The 18,838-nt window shown below is 34.0% G+C and overlaps 1 protein-coding gene across 3 annotated transcripts; it reads right to left on the bottom strand.

Annotated features, from left to right (window-relative positions):
• Positions 1-115: 115 nt before the first annotated feature.
• Positions 116-15,831, bottom strand: LOC125062822 (proton-coupled folate transporter). Of its 3 annotated transcripts, XR_007119338.1 has the most exons (10): positions 15,604-15,831; positions 15,087-15,281; positions 11,810-11,984; positions 9,755-9,940; positions 7,645-7,935; positions 6,002-6,156; positions 4,099-4,267; positions 3,020-3,179; positions 2,367-2,517; positions 116-2,204 (listed from the first exon to the last, which is right to left on the bottom strand). XR_007119338.1 is itself a non-coding variant. In XM_047668997.1 (9 exons), exons 1-9 carry the CDS (start codon positions 15,643-15,645, stop codon positions 2,439-2,441), a joined length of 1,452 nt encoding a protein of 483 aa, XP_047524953.1. In that variant the 5' UTR covers positions 15,646-15,831; the 3' UTR covers positions 116-2,438. The 3 variants fall into 3 exon arrangements, 2 of the variants coding, with proteins under 2 accessions (XP_047524953.1, XP_047524954.1); XM_047668997.1 differs by having other exon boundaries at positions 116-2,517; XM_047668998.1 differs by having other exon boundaries at positions 116-2,517; positions 15,686-15,831.
• Between the last annotated feature and the right edge of the window lie 3,007 nt (positions 15,832-18,838).

Here is an 18,838-nt window from a genome sequence, read left to right as displayed (position 1 = left end):
GAGGTAATTCTATGATCCCAATATATATTTGTTATACGCTACATTCTTAATACACGTTATTACGTATATTATATATTAAACTAATAGTGCAAGGCAATTAAATAAAAAATCTAAAGAATTTATATTTTTTATTGTAGTATATGATACAAGATATATTCAAAATAGGAACGTACTAAATTCACAAAAGTGATCACAATTCACGGCCTTATCTACAAAACGTTAACAGACATTTGAAGTAATATTAGATTTGGTCTTCTATCTGAAATTAAACGTACCTACTTAAGTCTACAAATTCTGTGAACAAAAATAAGATTTAATTATTCGAGTTTCAAAACTAAACGCCAGAGACTATAGAAAACTAAAATTGGCGGGAGATTGTGTGCTTGACATTGATAGGAAACCACTATTCTCTTATTAATAGTAACAATAGACTTATAACTACTATTGAAAGATATTAATAAGTAAATGGAGATTTCTTAAATTTTGTTTCAGTACGTTCGGCCAAAGATTCTCAAATGGAAATTCGATCCAACGTGGTTTCTGGTGTTTTATGGTCCATGTGGCTCCTGGTTATCGTACACGTAAGCTATTAAAGTGTCGGGGACATAAATGCGATTCTCAATTTCAGTCGCCGAGCTTGTATTTTAGCCTTAATCAAAAAAAACCTGTCTATTATAATATTTTTAACATCTTATATCATATTTGTATAAAAACAATGCATTAAATGCGCACATTAATTGCACTTACAACTGTTTTCTAACTATTCAAAATATCGAAAATCTCACAGCCAATATAAAATATAAGGTTTATCGAACTTGGTCAAAAATATATGGCGATTCTATACACCATTGTAAATATATGTTACGTCTCAACAGTTATCCTAAATTCATATGATTGTTTATATAGCAGAGGGGAAACAGGTAGGAGGCTCATCTGATGTTGAGTGATACCGCCGCCCATGGACACTCTCATACCAGAGAGCTTTTTTCTTAAAGGTCCCTAAGTCGAATTGGTTCGGAAATACTACGTATACAGTGGTTAGCTGGTTCCACAAAGTCGTGGTGCGCGGCAAAAACTGCCATAAATAGAAGAGAGGAGTAGCGACAAAGGGTGTCTTTTTTTAGCGGAAAACGCGCAAACTTGTGTGTTGGGCTAAATTGGACTAGATTTAATCGACCCCAGTCTGAGACTTCAGATACAAGTTTGTTCCAGTATGAATCGACTACTGCCCAAGAAATATCTGCACGGCCAGTGTGTAAGAGAGTCCCCAGTGTTGTCGTCCGCATAGCAGTGAATCTTGCTAGGTTGCAACATTGATATGGTTGTCATTGATATGCAGAAGAAAAAGGGTCGGGGATAGGACACAGCCCTGTGGAACCCCAGCATTCAGGGGAAGTCGGAACATGCTCTGTCAATAACGACGTTGAAGTTCCCAACGGCCAGAAAGCTGCAGATCCAGTTGCATAATTTGTCGGGGAGCCCATAGGCTGGAAGTTTCGAAAGAAGCGCTTTATGCCAAACCCAATCGAATACTTTCGCTGTATCCAAACTAACCTCCCTCTTGAACTCAATTGCCATATGAGGTACCACGATGCAAGCAATACTGATAATTACTAATCAGATGGTGGCTCTAGATACCTCAGGAGATGGCCGTTAACAACGGTTTCCATTATTTTGGAGAACAAGGAGCTTATTGGGCGATAGTTGAACGGATCAGAGCGATTGTCTTTTTTAAGGATCGGATGTATTGAATCGGTCTTCCAGCACTTCGGGACAGTGTCGAACTAGTTACCGGAAAAGGCGCGTTAGGACCGGAACCAACTCAGGAGTAAACACGTAGGATAATTTGGTGGATGTCATCAGACCCACTCGACTTATGAATATCCAAGGTAGATAAAGTTTTAAGACAGCACGTTGCTGGTATATGATTTCCGGCATCGAAGTATCACACGACGATGGTCGGTGGTGCCTCCCTTGGTCATCCAAAGTCGAGTTAGACGCGAAGAGACAGCACAAGAGGTCAGCTTTCTTTTTCGCGTTATAAGCCGGCGAGTCATCTTCCCTTTGCATGGGTGGAACGGAGGGTTGTCAGAAATTGTCTTGTAGTGGTGACTATGACGATTCCCCGAAGAGAGGCGGGCCAATCTTTCGCCAAATCTGGAAATGTGCTCAGACTTTGCCCAGCGACCTCCTGTTTAAACGACCTGGAAGTGGGTTATAGGTTTTTTAAGTGCGCCGGTTGCCCTTGCGCATTTGGATATTTTCAAGGAGTCGGTTAGTTCCGGAAGTTCCGCTATGGGACCACGCGTAGAATCTCATGATGGACAGGACAGTCTACGCGTAGCCAAAGGATGATAAGACCATACCTTCAAGAGTCACGAGGCGGCGCTAATAAATATCCTTCTAAGATTATATATATTAATTGATAATTAAACAAATTAAATGGTTTCAGTAATGGTATCATCTGGTTCCACTTGGCTTTCCAAAGTGTGTCCTTTTAATAAAATCTCCGTGGTTCTAAAATAGAAATTTGTAAAATTAAGTAAAGGATGAACAAATTTATCTTCTATGCATATGCTATACGTGCGAAAAAAATCCGAGGATAGTTGAAATCTGTGCTAAGTTCCCTTTTTTATTAAGTTGATCGTTCGACAGTTACTTTAAGACTTAACAAATGAAAAGTTTTAAAAGCAATTTTGTGGAATGACGTTTCGACATTGAAATATAACTATAACGTAAAACATAGACGTAACGATGGCGTGTTACGTACGTTTGTTATTGGTCCACATTTGGTTCAGTACCAGACAAACATTACCATAAAAAAATGTCTGTTTATAAGAGTGTATAAATTTATCATCAACAACATACACTCCAAAAAGTTTCATTGAGCCATTTCCTCTGAGGGTTTCAAGTCAAATCGTTTTAATTTGATTATAATAAAATATATTAATTCATCCAAATATTTACTTTGCCAAACCAATGATTAATTTATTTAGAGAAAATAAAATGAAAAACTTACAATGACAAGAAGAATACAACTGCCTGTGTGCCCATAGTAAAGTAGAATATTGAGTTACTATACGGCGTACCGAGCGTCGCCTTGTAGATTTGCGTATACACAATGGACGCAAACATTCCCACAGCGTTTTCCATTACCGATAGGAAGGCGAACGCAACACCTAATTATAGAATAGATGCTGTAATTAGCCTAGGGTATTTTTTTCATAATTTTGTACATTATTATCACCAATCAATTTGTCTGTCGACAAAAGCCTTCTTGAAATCGCCTATTGATCTGCTTTATTTACTTTACCACCTCGGTGACGTAACGATGGAAGATGATGCTTCAGAACATTTACATGGCGGGCGACATAAGATGGTTAACCGGGGGGAATGAAGGATAGAAGAAACAAATCAACAGACGACATTTGGAGGAGAATTTTGTCGAGAAACAATTAGTGGTAATAGTAGTAAATGATAACTAAAAAAACCTTGGGTAATTTCAGCAACACCGGCGCTACAGCCTTTTAGATTTGGGTCTCAGGTTTCTGTATATGTTCCGTGATCGTTTCTAATAGGCAAGTAGTCAACCTTATGGGCTATGACTCGCCGTCGACTTTATGGGTCTTAGGCATGCCGGCTTCACGATGTTTTCCTTCACCGTACGAGCGAGTGTTAAATGCGCACGTAGAAAGTCCATTGGTTGACAGCCAGGGATGAGAGTCGCACGTTGAAACCAATAAGCCGTAACAGCAACAATGGCTTATTTTTTTAATGTCTCATGGAGGGGCCATGGTTATTTTTATGGGCATTCGGCCCTTTCATTTCGCGGACTCTGCGATAGCAAATATTTTAATGGCCCTAATAAAAAAATCTGGTTAAATTGTATCAGGACTTGGTGTAAGTTAGCCATGCTTCAAAAGAACCAAAAATTCATAGAGATAGAAAAATAGTATGCCTAATTCCCATAGGGCAGACAAAGTCTCTTTTCTTATTTACTTACAGATTTTTTCACAAGAACTTTTATATAAAAATTATAGGTAGCTTTCGAACAAAACACAGTAGTACAAAATAAGACATTGTATGATTAATGCTTGCCTCTTTCAGCCGGCGTAAGAACCTTTGAGGTCATTGAACGAAGGAGTGACACTATACAGGGCCCCAATGCGGCTGCAGTTGCCCCCATATACATGGTGCTGCCAATAGTTGCTTGTGCATATAACAAATGACCGGTCATGTGCGCAGCCGCACCCAGCATTACTATCATCTGGAATTTAAATGCTTTTTGTGTCATTTTTAGCAAATAAATAATTATTTCGAAAATAATTAGTTTATATGTCGTGATCACACATTGGGTTTGTATCATGTAGTAGATACATTAAAATATTTACGGATATTTGCCTCAGAATTAATTTAATTTTTTACTGCTAATACAATGTGTGATCAAATCATATTATTTTGGAATGTATATTTGTATGGTAGTATTTATATATTTATCTAACGTCTAGCGTCTCAGGTAAACCGACTACTTCAAGGTTTAAAATTCGGGCCCACTGCTGTCGTTTAATAAGTGTTTTATCTCTTAAACGAACATCTTTTTCGGCAACATCTTCCGGCAGTGACATTATCCGGGCTCAGATTTTTGGTCTTGTGTTTCCTTTAATTAATATTTTCTTTTACGATTTGTAATTTCACATCCAATCAAGTTGTTCTGATCCAACAAGTTTGAAGATACTGCATAGTACTTAAGTTTCAGCACGCTATAGGTGTATTACCGTGCGATGGTTATATCGGAGTTACGTATCGGTGTATTACTATTTTCCACTAGGTTGTGATATTACATATGCAACGTTGGTGATGCGCAGAGGCGACGAGAACTTGGAGAACTTGATCGTGGTAGGTAATACAGAAGGAAAATATCCGTTCACCAACCAGATGGGCTGATCAAGTGAATGACTCATCGTACTAAAAACTGTAAGCTGTCATAAGAGAGGCTTGTCAGAAACCGGTGGAAACAGGTAGTCCACACCAGATGCTTTCTTGCTGACCATGATGCTGAGAGATGTGCTGTGATACTGATGTTGTTGTTACAGCCCATAATAGATTTTTTTATGTCGGTTCTTCAAAGTATTTGACATACTATGTAGGTATAGTAGACTACAGTAGTAAAGTGTCAAGTATGACGCACAATGACACTTGTCAATGCCAAAACTTTATCCGATATCAACAAATATGATATTTCGCCTTATTTTTCTTGTTGAATAAATGAAAATGTAAGAATCTTCTAATTAATCAATAGTCCTATTGACTTTTGAACAAATTCGATGTGCTATTTCAATATTTGTTTTCTTAATATATATAGTTTTTCAATGGAAATACAGTTTGTTTCACGTAATAAAATATTAAAACACAGCAAAAGCTATATTGTAAACGTAGTTATAATTACTGATGTAGTTTATAATTATAATAATACCAAATTAACACACTATGCTAAGTTTCATAGCATGATCTTCTCCTCGTACGTTCTTAAAAAAATCTGCGAACTAAAGCATAGAAATCGAATTAAGTTTCTAAAGCTAAAAGTTAAAGTAAACGTTTCTAAAGCTGTAAAAAAGCTTTTTATCACATAGCATATAATATCATTGTCATATAAAACAAATATATAATCCGTGCAAATACCAACTCGCGACAATAGATGACGTTGTCAAAAGCAACATATAGTCATAATAATAATTAAAAATGTATAGATAGAAACCCAAAACAATGTTTAAAGTTTTTTTTTTCATAGAACAGGGGGCAAACGGAGGCTCATCTGATGTAAAGTGATACCGCCGCCCATGGACACTCACAATACCAGAGGGCTCGCGGGTGCGTTGCCGGCCTTTCAAGATTTGGTACGCTCTTGGTTTCTTTGGCAGTGTGTCCTTGTTGCTAGCATTTCCTCGCTGCATTGCTATAATTAAGACACCTTATTAAATTAAGTATTTCGTATAATACATACCGTGTCACGCCATATAAGTATTTTGGACATCAGTGGAATTCCAAAGAGGGTGAAAATCACATAGGCAGTACTCAGGTAGGTTTTAAAGTTACTGTAATCATTTGTGTCCCATTTGAATACTTTTGATGCGTATAAGTATAAGACGGGCTTCTCGTCTGAAATTAATAAGAAAAGGTAATAAATAAGAAATATCGTTACGATATTTTATTAATTCAAAAACTAACACAGACACACTCAATTACAGAGTGTTATATGCACACACACCTATTCACATACTCATACATTCATACTTAAGATCTCAAACGATTTTTGTATGATTAGATGTACCACTAAGACAACTTTTTCTAATAAAAATGTGGGAACTAGCGTTAAGGCCTGTATTCACTTTGATTAGTGCGTGTGCAAGTGATTAGTAATTGACGATGATTAGTGCAAGTAGTGTCCAATTATTGTTTAGTGGCTCTGTTAAATAAATTCAGTTGTCAATAGTTTTGCAGGCACACACGAGGGGGAAGGAAGGGCGCACGCGACGCGCACTACTCGCAGTTCACTTGCAAAAAAATAAAAAACGCTTCTAATCACTTTACTACGCAGCCAACTAATCAGTCGCTTTCCACACTTGTTTTCTCGTAATCACTTGCACTCGCACTAATCAAAGTGAATACAGGCCTTAAGGCATATTCATGTAAGGGAGCGTTCAAGTATAACGTAACGTATTTTGGGATGGGGGGGGGGGTTATTCCTTTTGTGAAACGTTACGATGCGGGGCGGGGATTAAATTACGCGTTACTGTTAATATTTTTTTCGACTTACACCACATAATAGTAACTAAAGAGTCACTAGGTGGTCACGAAACGTTTTGCTATACTTGGGTACTGAAAAACGTTACGGCGAGTTACATGGGGGGGGGGAATAATCTCCAAAAATTGCGTTACGTAATACTTGAATCTATGTCTAATAACATACATAATTCTAAGAGATACAAGAAAATTAGGTCTAGTTCGTTACTTCTACGCTAATGTGGAAGAAGAAAGTTGCTCCACCTTCGTTGCTTCGTTAGCGTGTTTCAGGGTGACACAATCATTGACGTCGTAGTTTGAAGGTCTACACTAAGTTTGTAATTAATATATTTATTTTAATTTCATCTGTCTGCATAGATATGAAAGGTTTCTCTAAAATTATATCAAAAACCATATTAATCACTGTAGCAATGGCATCCATTTTGGATGATTTTAAGAAAATATTTTTACTAAACTACGAAAAGTTAATTTTCCCACTCATTGGGAAACTCGCTCAAATGGCCTTAGGATTTACAGGTTTGGAAAGTTAGCTCGCGTTTAGGTGAAGAGTCATATTCTGTCTTAGCCCTGTCTCGGTTCAGAATTACTTGGAGACTCTTTTATTTTGACCACAAATTAGAATACACATGATATACCAAAATAAAACAGCGATGTACCGACGTGTCCGCGATTACCGAAATTAAGTGATACTACAAAATAAGGGATAACAAAAAAGCTTGACCTTGAACTTGTTTACCTTAAGACGTACCAATAAATAATGTATTACCTACGTCTTAAGGAAGTGAAAATTATTAATATTTACAAGATCAATCTTTAATACCTACAAGGACAGTAAAAACTTACCTCTTTGAAATGTATAAAACGCCATAGACACAAGTAGGAACCAGAGGAATAATCTTCTATTATTCGGCCTTTCCTTCGTCAAAGTTACGACTGTTTTTTTGATATTATTTATATTGAAGAAATCCTTGATCGGATTGGTCACTCCCGCCTCTCTGGCCGACATTTGCTCGTTTCTGGTCTGCCATTCGAGGAAGAAGATACAATGGAACGTCGCCAGTACCATAAGACAGGAGTTTATTGCAAACATCGCGGTGAACGATTTGTTCACAAGGTGATTGAATATTATATTTCCTGGAATTAAAATTTCTTAATTATAAAATACTCTTTTTTTAAATAGGTGGACGTCGTATCTCCTAGGCATGACCTCCACTGGCAGCCGATTCCACAGCTCGCTAGTTCGCAACAGGAATGCCTAGAGAAGCGGACGGTGGAAGAATTCTCTACACCAGCTCCTTGCTATAAATAATACTAAACATTTCGGGACGAGTTTCTTTCCGTCTTTTTTTTTAGGATAGGGGGGCAAACGAGGCTACGGGACGGGAACCCCTATTTAGGGGGTGCGTTGTCGGCCCTTGAGGAAGGACCTCCAACGGTCGATTCCACATTTCGCTAGCTCGCAAAAGGAAATGTCTTGATGAATCACATTGTACGCAATGTTCAAATTGATAGTTTTCATCATAACAACGGAATAAACCCTTTATTTAAATTCGTTCTTGTTAATAAAAAATAATACCAGACAAGAAACAATATTGTGTCACTAAAACTTCAGCTGCAACGCAGGTGCATGTTTACCATATTTAAATCTCAAAATTTATATTCTTTGTGAATCGTTTAACCTTGTAAAAATATCTCGAGTAACTTTCAAAATATAGGAGCACATATGTTTTATAATCCCTGTGTCAAAACTGGACATATGGGAATGCAAAAACAATGGAAAAAGCGGGCACAGCTGTATTTACTTAAAAGTGAAAAATTTGATACAATTTTAATTTCTATAGGTTATATAATTTTTTCATGACAGTGTAACGTGTCGGTAATTGGTCTTGAGAAAAACCGAAATCAAACAAATGTTTCTCGTTTGTCAATATCATGCCATAAGTTGTGTATTTCTGATTTTGACAATATATTGTTGATAAAACATTTTGACAATGTTTTTATCACAATAATATAAAGCAACACTCCTCCTTGAACCACTTATCGGTAATCGATTACGCTCGATTGTATTACGTCAGACGAATATATTAACGTCTTTCTATAAAGACACACTTGAAAAATGAATAAGAAAACATATGTTACGGACGTTGTGGTTTATGACATTTTCCTTTGAATAATTGTAATGTAAATGGAGGGCAAAACTTGCTGAGTTTCTTGCCCGTTCTTCTCAGAACAAGGCCTCCTGGTAGTTTTGCGAACGGATGGCGTAGTCCTGCTCTTTCGTGAATTTTGTAAACGTTGACATTCATAAGCATGCTCTGAGAAGCATCTAATTTGAATAAACGTATTTCGATTTTGATTTTGTGTTTTTAATTTATTTTTAAGGAATAAAAAACAATTTCCATTTTTTTAAACATAAATTCGTTAATTGATACTAAATTGAAAACACGATACAGCCGAAATTTTATATCGAAACTTTCAATAAAACCAATCATTATTATAAAAGTAAAATCAACAGCCTAGGCAAGAAATGAAACATCATCGATTCAAATCATTTGCCTAGCTGTTTGATCAACTGGCTGAATATCTTTCAGGCCGCTAGTTTAACGGCACTGTTTAGTTAAAAGGCTCTAGTTAATTGAAATGCTAATTAAGCTAGTTGGTTGCGACATATATATCAAATTGTCTATTACTGATTTTGTTTTAAATAGCTTTACGTTTCAAACGGTATAAGATAGTGTATAATTTAAATTTGGCAACATTTTTCATTCAAGTAATCTAAAGACTTTGTACAATGGGCGGCCTTTTCACTCATAAGCTATCCAAGGCAACCCGTGCTAAAAGAGAGCGGACACTAACAGAACATGGTATAGAGAAACAAAAGTGTAGACAAAATATAAACTCGCCAAATAAATAAAATAAAGCCTATGCTAAGGATAATATAGTAAGCACTTACCAAAAAAAATTCCAGTGGGCATAGTACTTAGATACACCGCGTCCAATATAGCAACTCGAAAGGTGCGATTTTCCACCGAAGAAATGTCGGAAAGATATGCGAAGCATCCAGTAAATATTGCCAAATCGGTGCCAGTAAGGACGCTTGGGAGCACAGCAAAGTATATCACGTATTCCACAGGCCATGCTAAAAAAGAAATAATAACTTAGAAGGTATATTATGTTCAGACGTTCGAACTAAGAACTTGCAGCAACTAGCAAATAGCTGGTCGCTTTGAAATTCAATAAAATAATTTTTAACGTATTATTATTAGCCTTTCAAAATTATATATATGTACTAACATTAGTATAGCCCTAACAAAAAAAACTGCCTTAGAAGTTATACTTCTTTGACATAACAAGATAAAGATCTTTTCAAAAAATATATTCTACGTTTGTAGAAAAAATGATACTAACAACAGAAAAAGTAAAATGTTGATTATAGCTAACTTCAGGGTGTCGATTTATTGTGAGGGTGTGCGCGCGCATCGTACAAAATTTTCTCTCATAATTTTTTCCTTAAACGCGCCAAATGAAGTATAACTTCAAAAATACAATCTGGTATTGAACATCTTTAAAATTAGATTTCAGTTTGATTGATGGTTTAGAATACGATAAAATTCAAAGTCGAGAGTGCACAGTACACTCAGCAAAATTCTTAGTCAATAAGGACTAAACTGTAATACTGAGATTAACTCACTTTAACTAACGAATTCTGAAAAATTACATTTCTTCTGGGGACCTCAAGAACAGTCTCAATTTAATATAATACAATTAACGTTTTTATTTGTATGTCAAAAAAACAGTCAAGTATCAATATAGCTAAAGCACAGTAAATTTGAAATAAAATTGCACAATTTAAATTCAAAGAACTGAGAATGCTGACAGGTAAAACGCAGGTAATAAATGTAGCCGTTGTATTCCTGGTACAACATGAATTTTTCTAAGACTCGTATTAATATTCAATCTCTGTATGAAGCCCCGTGAGCTTTTAACATCCTACATTGGTAATGTTTCTTTACAAGCAGGTTTTATTCTTCGAATTTGGTGTCTAACTCTAATCTCAATTCTTAGTTGAATTCAACGCTTAGTATGTCCTGTATGAAAGGCATATACGGTGAAAAGCATTTTAATAATGGCTCAGTCTATCACTTGTTTAAATTAAGTCGTGAATGGTTTGGCGATAATAATTTAGCAAAATCACAAATTTGCCCCATACTTGCAAAACACTGTCTTAAAAGGTCTATGTGGCTGAATAACGAAAACCTTTCACAAATCGATTGTTATTATCGAACAGTGTTGGCCTAGTGGCTTCAGCGTGCGACTCTCATCCCTGAGGTCGTAGGTTCGATCCCCGGCTGTGCACCAATGGACTTTCTTTCTATGTGTGCATTTAACAATCGAACGGTGAAGGAAAACATCGTGAGGAAACCTACACGGCTTAGACCCAAAAAGTCGACGGCGTGTGACAGGCACAGAAGATCATCTACTTGCCTATAAGATTAACGAATGATCATGAAACATATACAGAAATCTGAGGCCCAGACCTAAAAAGGTTTGTAGCGCCATTGATTCATTATATCAAAGTGGCACTTGAAGTGACAGAAGAACCTAGCATAAATGTAAATAAAAAATATATTGGTTGTTTGTAAAGTAGGTTTACGATCGAGATGTTTACGTGATAACGTCTTATTGGTGATATAAGTTTTTGGGAAGTAAGGAATTAATGAAGATAACAATTTTTTCAAATTTTAAATTACATCTATCGTTTTATTCACACTTTTGATGATAAATTTCGGGTGTAAAATGACAAGTTTACTTATTCGACTATGATATACATTTTTCTTCATACATTCACGGAATGACTGGCAGCGCTCGAGATGAGACGGGAGATCGGTCCGTCTCTCTCTCGTTATACCTGCGATCGCGCTCGTGAGATTTTGGTGTGACACAAGTTTCTGAACATGTCACCCGACTAAAACGATTTTAAAGACGTTATCACGTCAAAAATACTTACAGGTAGTTGTAATATATGTGATCATTAAAGAGAAGTATAATTTTCCAAGTAAGCCAGTTAAAAGGATGATTTTCCTGCCTCGCTTATCACTGTAGGCGCCGAGAAAGAATGCAAGCAGTACAGGTATCATGTGCATTGCTATTCCGTTCCATTGATGAAAGAGGGACGTTGTGACCTGTAAATAAATAGAATTCACACATACAGTCATAGAAAATAAATAGAATTCACACATACAGTCATAGAAAATAAATAGAATTCACACATACAGTCATAGAAAATAAATAGAATTCACACATACAGTCATAGAAAATAAATAGAATTCACACATACAGTCATAGAAAATAAATAGAATTCACACATACAGTCATAGAAAATAAATAGAATTCACACATACAGTCATAGAAAATAAATAGAATTCACACATACAGTCATAGAAAATAAATAGAATTCACACATACAGTCATAGAAAATAAATAGAATTCACACATACAGTCATAGAAAATAAATAGAATTCACACATACAGTCATAGAAAATAAATAGAATTCACACATACAGTCATAGAAAATAAATAGAATTCACACATACAGTCATAGAAAATAAATAGAATTCACACATACAGTCATAGAAAATAAATAGAATTCACACATACAGTCATAGAAAATAAATAGAATTCACACATACAGTCATAGAAAATAAATAGAATTCACACATACAGTCATAGAAAATAAATAGAATTCACACATACAGTCATAGAAAATAAATAGAATTCACACATACAGTCATAGAAAATAAATAGAATTCACACATCCAGTCTTAATTATAAAATGTGGATATATTTCTTTAGCTGATCTGATGTTCCAAGTAACATTACTGTGATATTAATGGTTGTTTTATTTTTAAATTTCAATTACAGTAGAATTCATATACAACGACTTCGCTTGTTACGACCAAGCGGTAACGACGATAGTGTTTACTCAAGTTTCATAGGTAATGAGAAAATATAACCGTTTAGTGCGACTCCCGTTTAAGCCAACTGCTTATAGCGACCATTAATTATAATACGTCCGGTTAAAACGAGCCTATAGGAAATTCAAACTTTGGCAAATAAAATACATACATAATTATTCGTAAGTTAAGTATATATGTACTTAAGAAATAATCCTGCCGTATTGTACGTCATTCGGTTAGTACGACATGGTATCGCCGGTCCCTTGAATGTTATATCTGGATTCTACTGTATTTCGAATCAATTGAATATACAAATAAAATCTACAAATTATTTTTCTTCTACATTCATGTTAATCTCCTGTTGGAGTCGCAATCGACTTCAGTTGTAACATCGCAAAAGCAAAAGCGCAAAACAAAACTAAGTATTTCGCGCCGCTGCGTAGCATTTTTTGTTATAATGTCATGTGTTATCGCCTAAAATCTACGACGGAAATGTAAGATTTTCCATTACTTGTTATACCTACTAGCTGGTGCCCGCGACTTCGTTTGCGCAGAATTAAAATAATATTTGTACAAATGACGTAGCGTGAACGACACATTTTATCTAAGCACTTTAAATAGCAATAAAAGTATCTATTTTCACTTACGAATCAATTTAATACTACCAATTGTGCATTTGAAATAAATTATCATTTTTTATTGTAGTTATGATTCACTATTTTGGCTATAATGGCTTACACATAAGACATACTGTAGCATATTTGTAGGACTATTTAAGATAAACATTTCCATCATACATTACATATGTGTAACTCTAGCAGTTTTGGCAGCGCAAGCTAGAATTGCTCGCAGATGGTAGATTTTTTCCTACTTACATGATATTTTGGACAATTCACACAATATCTTTATAAATTGTAGCCTATGTGTTATTCTGATGTATAGGCTATATCATTTTAAAGTTTCATTAAAATCCTTTTAGTAGTTTTTACGTGAAAGAGTAACAAACATCCATCCGTACCTTCAAACTTTCGCGTTTATAATATTAGTAAGGACAAGACAAAGCTACTAAGCATATCTATTTTTTGATTAAAAAGGAATCTAATTGAGCTGCAGCCAGCAGAAACTAGGGGCAAGATAATAATAATAAGGAAGGATTTGACCCACGGGACTCATACTTAGCAAGTCTCTGAAACTCACCCTTCTTTTTTTTTATAGAACAGAGCATACGGGCAGGAGGCTCCTTTACGTTATAAGACCTCGCGAGTGCGTTGCCGGCATTTTAAGAATTGATAGGCTCATTTCTTTCACCCTTAGTCGAATTGGTTGAATTTTATGCTATTTTAAGGTGTAAATTAAAATAACATAAAATTTTAAAACAGACAATTTCATAACAAATTAGTAAGTATATATTTTTTGTAGTTTGTACATAACGAAAGTGCTTTATAAACATAAAAAAACGTTATGCAGCGTTTTGACACTCTTTCCCCAATTTCGAATTTTGTTATTATTTTTCGCCTTACAAATGCTTTCATTTAATGTCTTACTTATCAAAACAATATTAGCTATACAGCAAATTTTTATGCTGTCTCATCTAAACTATTTTTGACGAGCGTTATCAGAACCTTGATAAAAGGTAGATTTGTAAATTAGAACACCGTAAAATACATTCAACAAAGTCACAAGCATAAACTAGTCGAGATACAAAGGTAAATGCTGATATTGATAATCTTGACGGCCACTTCAAAGTATTTTACTATGTCATGAAATCTCACGATATATCTTTGTAGAGCCTTTCAAATAAACTGACATAAAATAATAAAAATGAAATAAAATTCATCTCTTAAAAACTATACAAATAATGGTATTTGATTAAATTGTTAGATTCGCAACTATGCCATTATATACATTTTATTTTTAATTGTTTGGTTATAAATGTTGGATAATTAAAATTTATAAAAATTTTTTTACTTTCGCCAGCACAATACCTAATAAAGGTTTTAGATAATAAGATAGTTTTAATGGTTCAAGACAAACATATGTCAAATATAAAAACTGGACACAGGTAAGATATCTAACTATACATCAAATAATATTAAAAAAGACTTTATATTCATTGTTCAATATATTTAAACACTAGCTGACATGTGAAAATCTCTTCACAATTAAAATATAAAAATCACCCATAAAATGCTACAAGCCTAGTGGAAAATGTACATAAATTTTCTTTAAAAACATAAACCATATATTGTAGATTACTTTGGTTAAAGTTTTGTAAAGGGGCCCTATAGTATATAAAGCTAGATTAAGCCAGAAAATATATGTACTAACCTGTACTTCCTTATTAATTGTGTCATAACTGCTAATGTTATAACAAATTTCCGGACTATAACCATGATTGACTGTGCATGCCCGGAACAAGTAAAATGTTTGCTCAATCACATTTGTTATCATGAATGCCATCATGTAGAAAAACATAACTGGTTCCACAGATATGTGTCTGTACCATGGTCTAATTGGCCTCATCTATAAAATAAATGTTTCTTTACCATATAGAATAACCAATTAAATTAACGCTAAAATTTGTAGGCAATTTCATGAAATACTTTTCAACAAGATTTTTTAATAAAATACTTATACTTATTTAACTTCTTTTTAATTAACAGTCATGTAATACATGTAATAAAACATTCTGGAAATGTGCATGATTTTTTAAAAGTCAGCAGTTAATTTAAAACAATTGTTTATTTGTGTTAACAAGTTTTTTGTTTAATTTAACTATAAAAACTTAAATACTCTGTCATTGAGTGTTAGTATTTGACAATATTATAATCATAACATTTCTCACCATATATACAGTTTCCGATTCCTCACTAGTATCAGTTTCCATCTTTTGAATATTTGCTTAATTTAATGAATTTTTGACTTACATCGCAAAAAAGGACTTCCACTTAAATGTCTTCTCTTGTCAACAAAGTTTAGTAAATATAGGTGTATTTGATTTTTGATTCACACAACCAATAACAATTCTGCTTCCTACACTACTGAAATTTTAATGTAAGCATCAGTCTTAAATAGTTACTAGTCAGCGCCTCCAAAGATTTTCTACGGCGAAAACATGAACTACATTTGACAAATCAGCAATGGTGTTCAGTAGTGCCAACTTGGGGGTTTTCCCACAAATTTAGGGAGAATAAAGATGTCCAGGGGCTTTTTAGGGGAATTTTATTTTTTTAATTATAAATTGATTTGATTGTTCAATGTTCTTCGAGACCGATACAACGATTATAACTGTTATGCAATTTATCGATACCATTTTTATAGTATCATTTGTCTTTAGCCTAAAACTAGACTACAGTTTCGTCGATTTCGTCTTCATCAGCGCAAAAATTTTGTCCAGAGCTCTGTGGACAGAAATATAATCGCGGCACCCACTTTGAACAGAGATTTCGCATATCCAAATATACATCTAGGATATGTCCAACATCTTTAGGGTCTAAGCTTTGAGTGCTGCGACCGAATCAAGAAATTCCGCGACGAAAAAACCTAACACACGATGAAGTAATACAGGTGCGGCATTCACATCTCTCTGACAAGATCAGTGACGTCGTAGCGTTATTAGTGCGGCCGGTGCAGCGGGTACGCATAAGAGTGAGACAGACTATATCGGCGTGTTAGTCTGAGTCTGGTAGAGTGGTAGATTGAATTAATATCAAAGATAAAACTTGAATTAATATCAAAGAAACAAAAATTTAGCTTTTCCGCGGCAGTACCCGAGTGCCAAACATTTTTTTTTCAGTAACAGCCTCTTTGGGCGTCCAGAGCGAGAATCGTCTTCCGTGCTCATTTCACCTCGTTTAAACTTAGCAAGCCACTTCTCAACAGTTTATTTTTATGGTGCAGAATCCGAATAATGTATATTAAGACGTTCCTTCACTCAAAACGCTATATCTCACAAACTAATAGTACGAGAATTCAATATATATTTAACACGTGTCTTTTTATGGTTAGAACTAACTAAAAATCATTTTAATTTAATACTAGTTTGTGTCGGCCTATGAACGTTTCAAACCACTGTTTATTTAGGGGGAGTATTTAGGAAGTACTTTATTCCAGGTCTTTTTCTCAAAAAGTGCACAATTCTATATTATGCATGCATAAATATAAATTACATAAGATTCGAACTTAATATAATTTATATTAGGCCTCGAATCGTGCTGTAACTGATATATCAAAATATTTTATGTTCAAATAATACTCTGTTAAAATACCCCAAGATCGAAATAACAGTTATTTTATACTAGGTACTTTTATTAATTTATTACACTTCATACTGTAAAACCATAATGAAAATTTTAATTCCTTGTTAATCTTTTTGTAATTGAAAATAAAAGAAATAATTATTATTTAACGGCTTTGTTCTCCTCATGAACGCAAATTTTAATTGTTTGGAAATATTTTATTAATTGAAAATAAATTATAGGTTGGTAATTAATGAGTTAATGTTGGCAGCATTTGTAATACGCTGACAGCGCCGCTTCTACGTCACTTCAGCAGCTGAAATACAATGTAAGTACTAAGTATGGCTATTGGCTATCTCCAAACTACAAAGTACAAAACTTAACTGCTAACTTTACAAATAACAAACATGGCATTTATATATAAAAACTGAACTAAATTCAGTTGCAATATAAAAATTTACATTACTTTAATACTTACTATAATTTATTTCAAGGTATAATTACTTAATATACTTAAAAAAATGGCATTATTAAATTGAAATTAAATAATTTGATGAATAATAATAGAATATATAAAGTATTGCATATTCCTATATCAAAGTGATGATTCTACAATTTTTGTTATTATTACATAAAAATAATAATTTTGAAAAAAATATAACAGGCAGCTGTTACCCATAATACTAATAATATTATTATTAATCTGCTGTTAGCTGTAAAACATAGAATCTACCTCAAAGTGTCACTCTGCCCTATGGCAAGTATTATAACCGTAGATAGAGTATAGAACCATAGTCCGTCTACGATTATAACTAATAATAATAACCACAGATTACTACTAATTACTATTACACTAAAAATAAATAATCCGTTTTATTTTTACATTGTGATATTTACATAGATTCTTCCTGGAAATTTCAGAAATATGTTGTTTTGGACAGTATTGTAAAAGAATGAATAAATTGTTTCGAAATAAAACATATTGGTTTCAGTTACAAACATTCTTTCTAAGCGGTCCTGTGTCCTCAAAACCGGAAAATATCTACTTTTCCTATTACAATTGACGCGCCAATCATAATTTTATAAAATAATCTATATATTATTTATATAAAGACTGTAATAGATTATATTTATTTTTGTACCTCTTTGATGAAATTCTTGTATAATTCACAAATGTCTTGCAACAGTCTAATTTACATTTAAAAGCGAGCCGTTACTGTCAATTTCAACATTAGTTTGTAATAAAAAAAATTGATGACAATATTTCTTATAACTACGAGTTTCTAAGATGATTTAAAATATTGTTGTCTATTTAGTAGTATAAGGAAAAATAAAAAAAAATAAGCTACTTTGAAGATACAAATTGAAATGTATGTAAGAAAATATAATTTTTGGTCTTCAGTACAACATATTTTTAAATAATATAATATGTTCATGTATTTCGACTATTGGTTGGATCACATCGTTGCACTGCGTAGCTCTGTTCAATCTTATCAACTAATTTTAGAGATGTATAGGATTCATAGAAAACACGTTACAGGCCTGATAGCATCCTCAATCGTTTCCCTACAAGCAGAGCATGCTGTTTCTGCCTTTCGCCTAAGACGGGATCAATCATCATCGCTGTTCTGGGTGCAATCCTAAGTATACCATATATAATCTTTTACGAATACGGCGAACCGATCCTTGACGAACTGTATATAAATTCAATTATTGCTCAAATAATAATTCATATTTATGCCGCAATGGGTATATTATTGTTCACTGTACATATTATATTTTTCATTGCTGTTTTAACTTATAATGAAGTCTTAATATTATTGTACCTTTGGTACGTGATAG

The sequence above is a fragment of the Pieris napi genome, chromosome Z (genome assembly GCF_905475465.1).
Source record: "Pieris napi chromosome Z, ilPieNapi1.2, whole genome shotgun sequence".
Classification (NCBI taxonomy): Eukaryota; Metazoa; Arthropoda; class Insecta; order Lepidoptera; family Pieridae; genus Pieris; species Pieris napi.
This window is presented reverse-complemented; position numbering and strand designations above follow the sequence as displayed.